This window comes from Phytophthora cinnamomi (genome assembly GCF_018691715.1).
Source record: "Phytophthora cinnamomi strain GKB4 chromosome Unknown Contig0, whole genome shotgun sequence".
Lineage (NCBI taxonomy): Eukaryota > Oomycota > Peronosporomycetes > Peronosporales > Peronosporaceae > Phytophthora > Phytophthora cinnamomi.
Genome location: NW_027150933.1, coordinates 1,195,934 through 1,209,240, shown reverse-complemented (window position 1 = coordinate 1,209,240; position 13,307 = coordinate 1,195,934). Strand labels below are relative to the sequence as shown.

Genomic DNA, 13,307 nt, shown 5'->3' with positions numbered 1-13,307 from the left:
ATGCCACCCCCCATTTGTCTCGATGAGCGAATATTGCACAGGTTGTCCGCAGCCATACGGGTCCATAGCAACAATAGAGAGTAGCTGATAGTTGTACCTAATCAAATCAAAACCTGGTCAATTAACGATCCAAACATGGAAAAAACATGTACATGTAACGAAACTCACTGGTTGGTCTGGTGCGTACAATCTATTTGTCGCACCTCGGCGAAGTTGTCCAGCATTGCCCGCATGTGACCACTTGTGAATGAAATAACACCAGTGTCACCTTGCGCACTCTCGTGAACCGACGACACATTTAGAGGGGACTTTAAATTGAAAATCACGATCATTTCAACAACGGCATCGTCATCCGATAGCTGAACACCTACTCAAACGGCACAAACAATAGTCAGCACAGTATTCACCGTGTTCGGTTGTACATAACTTGCCTTGCTCGCGCATCCTTGTGATAAGATTACGCACGTCATCCATGTTGACACGATGATTTGAGTTCTCGCGAATATAGTTGTACACGCTTGACGTTCCAGCCTCAGCCTCTACGAGCAATTGAATCCCAGGCATCAGAGGCGGGTCATCCGGAACCTGGCGTATACCTGGATAAGACAGGTAGATATCTTCGAAGACGGGATGGTTGTGATGGTAGATTTCACGCTTCATCATGATACACCACGTTCCATCACGTCGCTTGCTGACTTGGGCAAGCATCTGAAACGGACACTCCGTGTGTGCGTCCTCTTCTTCGACGGCCCCTTCCTCCGCGTCCTCTTCCTCCGCGTCTTCCTCCTCCGCCTCCTCCACGTCCTCTTCCCCCGCGTCTTCCTCCCCTGTGTCCTTCTCTTCTATATCACCATCGTCACTTTGCGATGTTGAAGCAGGCGCATGAAGTCCAACAAGTCCTGCACGAGTCTCGCGTGCACGCGCCAAAGCTTCGGATTTCTGCGGTTTTGTACGCGCAGAAGCTACCTGCTGGCGGGCATCCTCCTCTTGACGAGCTTGCTCGGCCATCTGGGCCTTGATTTGTGCCATTTTGAGCGTGCGCGCCATAGCTGTGGAGCCTCCGGCTCTTCGTGGACGACGCGATGAGTGCCACGTGGCTTGATGCCGCTCCACCGAATTGGTGGCTGTCAGGCTAAAAGAAAAATGACGGTAATGAAAAACGAGACACCTTCCCCCTGGACAATACATGTATGCATACCTGTATAATACCTGAAGCGTAAAACCTGGGCGCCACGCGTGCCGTTAATAGTGTCTAGGTAATACTTGAAGTAGGTTTAGGTATAATCTATTGTACTAGGTTATACCTAGAAAATGCATGCTAAAAACGATCCTTCCACACCGCTTTCTCACTTCTTATCGTCTAACTTAATTTGGATGTGTTCGATTATCGTTTACTTCGAGGATTGGCGAAGCTGTTTTCGGGACCACTTCTGACCGTTCGCCGATGCCGCCTTATCTCGACTGCCTCACTTTTGAATTCTGGTCCTAATGGGCACGTGCCCTGCCTGCACTATGTGCTAACGCTCACAATCGAGATCGGGAGATCTCGTACCTAGCTAACCCAATAAACTTCCTGGTGTTCGTGATGCCAGTCTACTTGTGGGAAGATCGTGCCTATTTCTCACACTATACCATCCTCCAATCATCCCACCCGTAAGCAATTATCCTAATCTACATGTACATGATCTTAGGAGTCCCAACCACACCAACAAGCGATAAACCCATTCTGTTAGGTTAGAGAGACTTACAAAAAAGCATAATTTATGTAGGAAGGATGCAATTAATTGCACGCCAAGCTTATCCTTTTCTTTACTGCAGCTTGGTATAGAAGCCTAATGTAAAAAATAAAATGGCGGTGGCGATTCGAAATATCAGAAACGTCGGATCTATTTACTGCCACTAAAAGCAGTATACTATTCCTTACTGAGGCTAAAAAAAATAGTGCTTTTGCGTGATAGTGTCGGCATATCCCACGCGGGGACAGATACCATTACTCTAGACTACTCAGTTGACACCTCCTGGAGCTGAGCCTCGCCTAGAACGGGAGCATGACTTCATGGGAGTCTCCAGCGTTAGCTGGCGCTTCGTCCACCGTTGACGACAGGGATAGGGACAGTGAGGAGAGAGCGATTATCGGCGACCGCAACCCCGGTAGGTCTTTAGGCTGCTCCCCGCAAGCGTTCCGGTTTACATGCAATATACAGCGGACTCGGAGCGACGGCACAAGTGCGCTAGCCGTGCTCCATGTCCCTCGGCACGACGCCAGCGCGCATACTGACGTCGAAGCCCCCGCGGTTTCTCTCCGCGGTCCTCACCACCCTACTGCTCTACCACGCGCATACGTAACCCCGAACAGCGTACCTCGTGCAGTGCCGCCGTACCCCAATTCCCGATAGGTAGCAACACTAACTCCGCGTCCGACACCAAGTAGCTTAGATTAGTTCGTCGTTAATGCTCTTCCCGCACTAAATCCAGAACTGAGGGCCAGGCTTGCCAGTCCGCAAGGCCGCACCCTCCTATCTACCGAAGCCCCCCCGATCCGCGCCTATCCTACTTGCTACGGTGTCCTTGCTAACCTACTCACCTCACGCTGTCTTTCAGCCGCTCATAGGTTCTTCCTCGTCGCCTCTCCTTCTCCGCATACTGCACGTCGTTCGTCCTAGCCGTGTCGTCTCTCCTTGCGATCTTCCCGAGTCGCCCAGCTTCAATGGCGACCCTCTGCCTCCCTTCTAGATCCCTCGCGCTTGTGGCACCAGCCCGCTGGCTTGCATCCGCCACCAACTGACTGCTCGTTCACTCCTTCGTCACCGTCCTCTCGTCATGGTGACGCTGTCAAGTCGATCACCGTTCGCCCGTCATCACCCGGGTCACCGTCGTGGAGCTTGGCCACGAGAAAATCCCTACTACTACACGCCATCCCCGGCTGCTAGATCGTCCTCGATCTTGCCGTTATCCAGCAGCTCTTCGAACTGTTGGGCCGTGAGCCAACGCTTGCCCATCGGTCCACCCCGTCGAGTACTGTACTCCACTTGATGCTCCAATACATAGCGTCCGGCGCGATTACGCACGCGTCGCCTCGCCCGTTCAACAATGTAGCCTGCCGTGGCCACCTGCAACAACTCTGGCAGTGGTGCTGGCTGTCGCCGACGCCCTCGTCCCTGGCGCATTTCGACCGCTCCCACCGTAACTGCACTTGCACCATCTCGTTCAGTGCCGTGGCCATCGCCTCGGACTTCGTCGTGCGGCTCGGTTGTCGGCCGTCCTTGCCCGACCGCTTGTCGCTCTCGCTCACCGACTTCCCTCGTGGCTTCGTCACCGGCACTACGCCTTCGTACTTCGGCACGTACACCGCCATGTAGCCCTTGATCGTCGTCTGGACCCACTTCCTCGGCTTCTGGGGCCTCCTGCTCGTCACGTGCAGCACGGCGCCGCGCAAGCCGTGCCTCTCGCGCTGTATCGGCTTCTCGTCGCCGTTGCTGCTTCTGCTTCTCGTCGTCCTTGGCATCGTCGCCTGAGCGCGCCTTCCTCTTTCTTCATGTGCACGTCGACCACCGCGTCGTCGCCCACGCCCTCGAGTGCGCTCGCTTCGCTGCCGTCGCCTAGTCCAATGCCAGCTTCGTCACTAGCGCCGCCTCGCATCCGTCGTTCGCGCCCGTGTTGACGGCCGCCAGTAGTCACCGCGGAGAGTCTTGCTGCACCATCCCCTGCGCTGAACATCTCCTGGCGCCTCGATACCGTCTCGTGAGTCACGGTGCTGCTGGAAACAGCTCGGGCTGGTCGCCCTTCGCCATCCCCAGCTGCAAACGTCACCTGCCGCCCTTGAGCCTTGGTCTGGTGCCGCCTCGCGTTCTGACCGTGGCTCCGTCTCTTTGTCTTCCGTTTCATGGCGTTGGGCCAGCCTTGTTGGTGGGTTGTGCACCGCTCGTCTTCAATCTGCTTTCCCGGGTCCGGATCAGCGAGCTTCAAGGCCGGGTCCCTTACGCTCGCTGTCCGTTTCCCGGCTGCTTGCTCGTTCCTGACCCGTTCCGCCCGTACACCTCGGCGAGGTCCGCCTTCTTCACGTTGCAATCCCGGACGAAGTGCCCCTCCTTGTTGCAGTAGTGGTACTTGGTGCCAGGGCGCGGCACGAACGGTGCCCGTGGTGCCCTCTGCTAACGCCGTTCATGGTACCGTTGAAGGCGCCCTTCACGCGTCTCGAACACCTCATCCTGTGTGGCATCTCGCGTGCCGTACACGGTCGCGTCGTGCTGACCTTCGACCTTTAACGCCTTGGCTCGCTGCCTGGCGTTCTGATCACCGCCTCCAGGCCGCTTGCCGCGTTCTCCGCCACTCGTCGTTTGAATCTTCGAACCTCCGCCCCGGGCAGCGCTTGTACCAGCGGGTACCAGTTCAAATCCTGGCGGTATCGCCCGCCACCACTCCGTCGCACTGGCTTTACCGGACAGCACCGGTCGCCCCGAGGTGTCGTACCTTGGTGGCCTCGCGGTCGTGCCCCACATCGGGCCGTACCCGCTCACCACACTCCCGAAGTTGCCGACCAATCCCGACTGCTCCTTGCTGCTCGGCGCTGTCACCGACGCCGACGCTGTCAAGGGCCCGCGCCCGTTCGTGGCCTCGCGCTCGTCCCAGCGCGCCATTGCCGAGTCCAAGCCAACACCATAGCCCTCACCGTACTCGCCTACGTGTGGCACCGCCATGTTCACGGCCTCATCCAACGTTCGTGGACGATGTCCGCGCACGTGCGTCGCTCCCTCGCTGCTGCTCATTCCTTTCAAGAAGGCATTCACGAGCCAATCTTCGCCTACGTCGCCGCGCTCACCAATCTCCCGTAGAGACTGCGCGTACTCGACCAGTCTCTCTCCGCGCATCTGACGCCGCGCGTTGAGGAGATCGACCACCTCCGGCCCCGTGCGCTGCGTCATGTACTTGGCGCGGAGCATGTCGGCCAACGTGTTGATGTTCTCCTCCGACTCCGGTACCGACTCCATAACGGTCGCAAACCAGCGTTGCACCTCGCCTTCCAAGTTCGACGCCACCTCGTGATACAACTGCTTGTCGCGCCACTCAATGCCCATGGTCACCACCTGCCGCCGGACCTCGGCCCGCACAGTCTTGAGCCACATCGTGACCGGCATCGTCCAGGCCCTTGAACTTCGTGAGCTTGAGGGACTTCGCCTTCTCGCGCACGATGATCGGTCGCGCTGGCTCCGCCCCACTCATCGTCGTCGTGACCGGTGTCGCTGGTCCACGCCCAGTTCCAGCACCACCAGGACCGCCGTCACCACCAGTCCCAGCTGCGTCTCCTCGACTCCCAGTCAGCGGCGTGCTGATGGTCGCCTCCGCGCTCGTGTCGGTTCCCCTCGGCGTGTCCACGTTGGTGCCGGCGTTGCCACCGCCCGGCCCACGCTGAACGCCACTCGCATGAGAGTCGCCGTCTGATCCACGGCTTCCTCTCAACGTTCGTTGTCCGCTATCAGAGCCGGCAGCATCTCCTCCTGCCGAGGTTCCGCCGCCCGATTGCCCGATCGTCGTCGCCGTCGGCGTGTCGCCCGACGCGCGCCTAATCTCGTCCGTCGACAGCATGACGGTGCCGCCATCCCCAGTCACCAAGGTGACAGCCGTCGTGTGCTGCCTCTTGGCCGCTTCAGCCGCCGCCGCCGTGGCTCGCTCCGCCGAGGCTGCGCGGCGTTGCGCACGCTCGTCTCTCGCCGATTCGTTTGTCGTCATCATGTCCGCTAGACACCACAGTAACACATCAATTAATCATACTCGTTCATCGTTTCGTTTTCGTTTTCGTTTCCGTTTCCGCTGCGGGGTCCACCCTCTCGACGCTAGACCCGCAAGAATCTCACGATCCCTGCACGGTTAGCCCGTGTACTGACCACCATGTCGGCATATCCCACGCGGGGACAGATACCATTACTCTAGACTACTCAGTTGACACCTCCTGGAGCTGAGCCTCGCCTAGAACGGGAGCATGACTTCATGGGAGTCTCCAGCGTTAGCTGGCCCTTCGTCCACCGTTGACGACAGGGATAGGGACAGTGAGGAGAGAGCGATTATCGGCGACCGCAACCCCGGTAGGTCTTTAGGCTGCTCCCCGCAAGCGTTCCGGTTTACATGCAATATACAGCGGACTCGGAGCGACGGCACAAGTGCGCTAGCCGTGCTCCATGTCCCTCGGCACGACGCCAGCGCGCATACTGACGTCGAAGCCCCCGCGGTTTCTCTCCGCGGTCCTCACCACCCTACTGCTCTACCACGCGCATACGTAACCCCGAACAGCGTACCTCGTGCAGTGCCGCCGTACCCCAATTCCCGATAGGTAGCAACACTAACTCCGCGTCCGACACCAAGTAGCTTAGATTAGTTCGTCGTTAATGCTCTTCCCGCACTAAATCCAGAACTGAGGGCCAGGCTTGCCAGTCCGCAAGGCCGCACCCTCCTATCTACCGAAGCCCCCCCGATCCGCGCCTATCCTACTTGCTACGGTGTCCTTGCTAACCTACTCACCTCACGCTGTCTTTCAGCCGCTCATAGGTTCTTCCTCGTCGCCTCTCCTTCTCCGCATACTGCACGTCGTTCGTCCTAGCCGTGTCGTCTCTCCTTGCGATCTTCCCGAGTCGCCCAGCTTCAATGGCGACCCTCTGCCTCCCTTCTAGATCCCTCGCGCTTGTGGCACCAGCCCGCTGGCTTGCATCCGCCACCAACTGACTGCTCGTTCACTCCTTCGTCACCGTCCTCTCGTCATGGTGACGCTGTCAAGTCGATCACCGTTCGCCCGTCATCACCCGGGTCACCGTCGTGGAGCTTGGCCACGAGAAAATCCCTACTACTACAATAGCAAGACGTGCCAGTATCTACGTGTAGTTCTTGGCCACAGAGCTAACCCACTCTGTCGCAGTCAACACGCGGCAGAAACTGGATGGCACCACCTCGCTGTTGCATGAATTTCCCAGCTGAACACACCCACAAGAATGTCGTCCGAGTCTCCATTCGGATTCTCCTCGACCAGCGGAGCACCCGTGTCGCCGCATGTACTTTTGTCGGTAGTACGGCCAGCACATATTGGAGAGTATTTCCGGTCGAAATCTGTAAAACATTCCTCCATCTCGGACTTCCAAATCCATGCGCTTGAGTAACCCCACCCCATAGCAGTCGACCGCATACCCGCCTTGATGTCGGAGTCGTCGACAGCAGGGAGGTTCACCGCCAAGAAGTTGCTACCCTTTTATCAGTTTCAACAGCGCGTAATCTTACACGCCTTCAGTGGCATTGTAATCTGGGTGGGTCCACTCCATGACTTCGCGATCAAGATCCGTTCACCGTCAAGGCTACCGTTGCGATAGTGCGTACCAACCGAGACGTACTTGTAGACAAGGAAATAGTAGTACACACTGCCGTTGTGAGGATGTACGATGGAGGGATTAGTAGAAGCTGTAGCCCCGTCGGGTACTACGAATCCCTACGGTATGTCTCTTTGTGCCACTTGTTACCACCAACGATGAGGCCACGCTTGGTTTGTTCGGCGTGCTGCACGATCAGGAGCGCAGCCAAGTCCGATTAGCGCGGAAATGGGAGGAAACGTCATTATCGCAGAAATATGGGTCGAGGAGTGACCATGAAATGAAAAAAAAAACTGGGAATGAAAAGTTAGTGCTGTTGAAAAATACGAGGTCAGGTACGGTACTGCACACTGCTACAGTGTCAATGCACCCACCATGCATAATGCCAATTAGCCTTATAATCATCGGTTGTTGAGAAAATACCTGCCATATTGGCTTGTAATCTTCATGAGCAAGGCAGAGCCCTACTGTAGCACCAATTCTCAATTCATCCGACCAACATATTACTGAAGTGCTATGTTAAGTCGTCCCTGAATTAGTTCTGAGGACTACGTATAATCTGATGAGGAAGGAACTCTGGTATTCCTGGTTACTATACTACCATCATCAGTGCTTTACTTGTTGGCTTTGATATTGATGGAATGCAGAGCGTCATCGATTTTGACTTGTGTGAATGAGATAGTGCGTGTAGGGTTTTTGTTGTTACTTGCTTATCAGTCGGGTTGGAAAGTCCCCGAGGTTTATAACAAGCATATACGTAGGCAGCGCGATGTTTCTTGCCAGATTGACCTATAAAAACAATTGTGCTACAGAACTGCGCCGTATTTTGTGAGTTGCTACATCTACACGACACATGCGGTAGTGAAATGGTGTCAAGCCTTTCCTGCCTGATTGGAGAGTAAGCTGTTGTGCTGCCTCACATTCAAGTGTGCCGTTATCTTTCGTAAACCATGGCATAACTCTCAGCCAGGCTGGTTCAACCTGATAGTATCGAGCGACAACAATTAGCTTGCCAGATCGGTTTGCAAACACCACGCGTTGGCGCAAACAGCGCACAGCACTTACTGTACCTCGCTCGCAAGCTCTGCGGTTCTAGCCATTTCCGGGTTTTCAAGCCACCCCGCAATGGGCATGAACGCATCTCTTCTCGCTACCGCGCTGCTCGCACTTAGTTCTGTCTCTAGTCGTGCGCACGCCGACAAAACCGAGCGTGTCCTCATCACTGGCGGCACGGAGGTTCCAAGAGGTACAAAAACGTATACTGTATGGATCCGCGACACCAGTGGAGGTGGTAGTTACTGCGATGGGGAACTTGACACTCCCTCCTATATTCTCACTTTGGTGTCGTGTATTAAGAACTATCCTGACTACAAGTACGTCTTGGTTGGCGCGCACAGCCGCGACGGTACGGTCGACGGGGAGCAAATCCAGTTTCCAGGCAATCAAGTGCGTTTAACAGCTAGGTTTCTGCTTTGACTGGCGGAATGTAGCGTCGTAACTGTCGGTCACAGTATCGCTCCTCCTCCTTAACATCCACTCAATGAACATTTTCATGGAATACTATAAATGAAGTCAACAACAATGTTAATTTGAATTAAATATGCAACAGTAGAATAAATTTACTAAATGTATGCAATTGCGAACAAAGTACAACAAAATACCTTTGGGATTTCGCCTCCAACATGCTCTACAGGTGCATGCATTACTTATTGTTCGAAGCAACGCGGCAAAGAGCAGGAGACTCGCTTAAGCTATTCGAGGTACGGGGCAGTAGCTATGCCTTCAAATTTAAACGCGATAGTTCAATCTACAGCTGAGCTGCATGCCACTTTCTTCGCATTAGTTGAGCGATTTTTTGTCACTCTTTCCGCTGCAGAGATGTACCCGCCTGGCTTGAACCACCAAGCGACAAAATCCCCCTTCGGCTGGAGTCGATCGTCTTATGGACAGCGTTATCACAGTTTCACTGGTCGTAGCAGCTTCTTGAAATTAACCCTGAAAGAGAACTTTGACGGATTCAACGGGGCTCCACGATTGATAATGTTCACATAACATGAGCATGTATAGCAAAAGCTGGTATTTGCAAACGGTTTGTTAGTGTATAGCAAAATCTACGAACATGTTGGTGAGGTTAATCGAATTGACCCTGAAGCTCTCTCTGGCAACGAAAACTTGTGTGAACTCGTTGTTTTTACCAGTTTCGTTGCAATACCTCAGGTGGCTGTGTGCAGTGCCCTCCATTCAGACGAATTTCGATGAGTGAAGGGGCCTCCTGCATCGAATTTGTAGCTGATTTAGAGGCTATGGCATTGTTCAAACAGCCCAGCACGTATGCAAACAGCACTTAAAGTTAGTTAGTGTATGGTAAAATTCACAAACATGTTGGCGGAGTACACTATATCGCCTATTTCTCTGAGGGAGGCTCTCTGCGGACTTCGAGGTGGGAAAAAAACCACGTCAATCGTTAGTCTTTCGCTCACATAAGTTTGAAGTTGAAACAGCGATTGTCGGTCGCAGGGTCACCTAAGTCAGAGGTCCGCCAATACAGTATGATATTGAATTGGATCCACCGGCTGCCACTAATAAAAACTGCAATTTTAAGCTAAACAATAATAAAAATTGCCGCAATTTATATTGTATCGGTACAGAAATGGTACAGCTAATATCACTTTACAGAGGGATATAGCAGTTGAGATCGCAATTTTCAAGAGAGTAGGCTCAATCTAATGGTGCTAGCTGGGAGCCATCAACAGGTTCAGGGAACTCCAGGCGCAAAACTGTCCTGATCCCGTCACTATTAAGATTAAACTCGGTTGATCGGCGATAGAGGTGCTGGTAGTGGTGTCAAATGAGCAGCTCAAACGGGGAATGTATGGGCTGATCGCACGCACACGTGGAAATAAATATCGTTCCGGAGGCGCATGGCTGTGTAGATGCGCCATAGAAGGATCTCACGAAAATGACGCCATTCGTCATGGACATCGCGGTCGTACGGGAAGATCAGCAGCTTCCACCCCAGGGAGCATCGAAAATCTGGAGCTCATGGTTCTGTCACGACACCTGGACGGGGTCACACTCGAAGAACCAATACGTAGCAGCCTCTATAGCCCGGCAACCAGGGCGCACACAGTGTTGCGCCAGCGGTGATACTGCACTCAAGTGACCCTGGCCTATAGACTAGAGGTTTATTGGCTAGACTTTCGGTATTTGCCAGTGGGGCACTTTTAACAAAATTTTTGCCAATAATTGGGTCAATTTTATATTGTATTGAGGCCAGTGTAGTCCAGTAATAAAAATTTATATTGAAAAAAACTGATTATTTATTGTATTGCACTATTTTTTCCGACCTCTGACCTAAGTGGATATCCACTCAGACAAGGAAAATCCTTGCGGGGAGGGGGTTTGCTGTTCCTATTATCTTCCGGTCCGAATTATGTTTCCTCTGAGCACGTTTTACAGATTAAGCACAAGCCGTACACGTACGTACAGTGCATGTACCTGGGCGTATCCTGTATTCAGTATACTTTTGTCCGAGATCCCATCGCAAGCTCCTGCTCGAATATTCCGGGCAATCAGCACGGCACAGCTCATCATCGTTCATTGGTTTGGGAGACCGTAAAACTCCTACGGTACGATAGGTGCCAACCATTGGCGGCCAACAGCGCAACGTGTATTCCCTTTGAAATTTCCCCATTGTCGACCAAACAGGACACACAGATGAATGTCTCGCACTACCTCATGCTGACCATGATACTCACTCTCCTAGCTGGCGGTGGCGTTCTCGCGACCGAAGTACAATCCGACCAAGCCTGCTTCCACAGCGTGAAAAATGGAAGAGTATTACGCGTTGGGAAGCACACTAACGTCGCCGCCGCCAGCACCGAAGAGTGAGGTCTTCCCTCGGATATCTTGGCGCGCATGTCCGAACTACTGTCAAAGTGGAGAATCAGTATCTGGATTAGTACCAAAAGGTCCGACGACTACATTAAGAAGGCGCTGGGAATTGATAAGAGTTTGACGGGCTCAACGCTAAAGCTGCACCCGACGTTCAACCAGTACGAGAATTTCCAGATTCGGCGTCGGCTGATGTCGTATACTCCCGCTGTTAAAGTATGGAAGACGCTCAATTTGGAAGAAGCTCCGCCGATGGAAGTCACCAAGGCCGACGGGTATAGGACCTATTACAAGTTCGTGGAGGCGCTAAATAGCAAACTGAGTGGGTACTTGCAGGGCTGCACATCGAAGGTACCCAGTATTGTCGGCGATGGCACTCCACATGAGCTATCCGCAAAAGATGAGATTCTGAAGGCGTTAAATGGTGGTAACAATATAGCCACTGCAATATGGGACAGTGAAACGATAAACATAAGCATTGTGAATAGCATTACGTTTAATTTCAATCGAATGGCTAGCGCCTTCTAAGCATGGTGTTTTACAGTTGTCTCCAAATTGCGAGGGGAAGGTATTATAGGTTTGTAATTGACATGCTCTCAGCTTAGAAATATGCGTATTTCCTGTTAAGATTCCCCCCATTATTTTTAAATGTAAATGGCAGATGTGTTCCTTACTCGTGTTCCTTACTCGAGCGCTTCAGTCGTCTAATTCAGGAGAAGAGAGCCGTATACTTCTCTTTCTTGTAGTTGGCTCAGATGCTCTTGGATGAGTTCATTGTTAAGCTAACGAGGATCTTGTCCGAGGTTGTTCGAGCCATATTGCAACAGGAATTTCTTCGTCATGCCCGCGATATGAGGTAGTAAGCTCGTAGGTGTATACAAAACCTATTGCTAGACACGGTTTCAGAACCACTTTCGTGCAAGCTGAAGACATGTCACCGCGTGGAGAAGATCACCGCTGAAGACTCGGCCCTTGTCTTCTGCGTTGCGAGCAGAGCATGCATAAGGTCTGTGTATCAATTCTTCTCGTGCCATTCGACGCCGAGGGCCCGTTTGATCGGGTTGTGTGCAGTAAGCGTTGCTACAACACAATTCTAAAGTCAGCGCAAGGCCTCAGCGCAAGCTGTCCGAAAGAGAGCCCCCCCTGGCACAATGACTAAAGCTGCGCGCGGCTTTCGCAGCGCCTTCTGGCGCGCAGTAAGGCGTGGCATCTGAAATCTTGATCTGCTGCTGCTCAGAGCACAAATGGGGTGGTCAAAGCTCTCTGCTCGATTGGTCAATAACGTATCTCAGAAAGAATGCGTTGGGTGGAGCTTGTTTGGCACTCTTGTTACCACTACTTGAAAAGACAAATATGCATCCCTTATGTTAAGATTTAGCTGGCAAATTTCAAAAGGTGGAAAGCGTTCTGCAGCTTCCCTACTCAAGGGTTTCAGTTGTCTGATTCAGAAGGAGCGAATTGTGAACCTCGTTGTCTTGCAATCGACCCATGTGCTCTTGAAGAGGGTGGTTATTGAACAGCCCAATGGCTGTCGTGGGTCCTGCCTGAGGTGGCTGAACGTGCATTCTATCTTGCGCACCGAGTCCTACAGCTCGTTTACCATAGAAACAGTCTATTCGATTCAGTGGATCATTTGCACCCGATCGACTTTGTACTTACTTAATAATTTCTTCTTGATGACAGCTTTTGGAGGAGCATTTGGAAACTGCATTCTTTGTGTTAAGAAATAGCTATCAAGACCAAATGCTCGAAAATCTGGTTTTGGTATTCTATTTGTTACGCATTCTTTCTGTGAGATACGGTAAACATTTTGATAAAAAAAAAATAGTTGCTGCTGCAGGCATTGATAGGTGGAGTATCCTGGAAATGGATACTGCTATTTCCGGGAGCAGTAGGATATAAGAACGCGCTGTCTGCGATCAAGGTCAGCATGAGATCAATCATCTACATGCGATCGTGCTCTTCAATGCTTAAGATAGATATAAGTAGTGCTAGCGAGGCGGACGAACTGACCGTCCACTCCGGGTTTTCCTCCGCGCCGTTAAGATCGACTCCAACTACAGCACA

The 13,307-nt window shown here is 52.7% G+C and overlaps 2 protein-coding genes across 2 annotated transcripts; both read right to left on the bottom strand.

Annotated features, from left to right (window-relative positions):
* Window positions 1–328: 328 nt before the first annotated feature.
* On the bottom strand, window positions 329–3,505 carry IUM83_01940 (uncharacterized protein; the record flags this gene model as incomplete). Its single annotated transcript, XM_067925833.1, has 3 exons — window positions 329–367; window positions 466–1,132; window positions 3,183–3,505. The coding sequence occupies 3 exons, from the start codon at window positions 3,503–3,505 to the stop codon at window positions 329–331; spliced, it is 1,029 nt and encodes a 342-aa protein (XP_067800860.1).
* Window positions 3,506–4,151: 646 nt separating this feature from the next.
* On the bottom strand, window positions 4,152–5,730 carry IUM83_01939 (Retrovirus Polyprotein; the record flags this gene model as incomplete). The annotated part of the gene is made up of 2 exons (XM_067925832.1): window positions 4,152–5,017; window positions 5,097–5,730. 2 exons carry the CDS (start codon window positions 5,728–5,730, stop codon window positions 4,152–4,154), a joined length of 1,500 nt encoding a protein of 499 aa, XP_067800659.1.
* Between the last annotated feature and the right edge of the window lie 7,577 nt (window positions 5,731–13,307).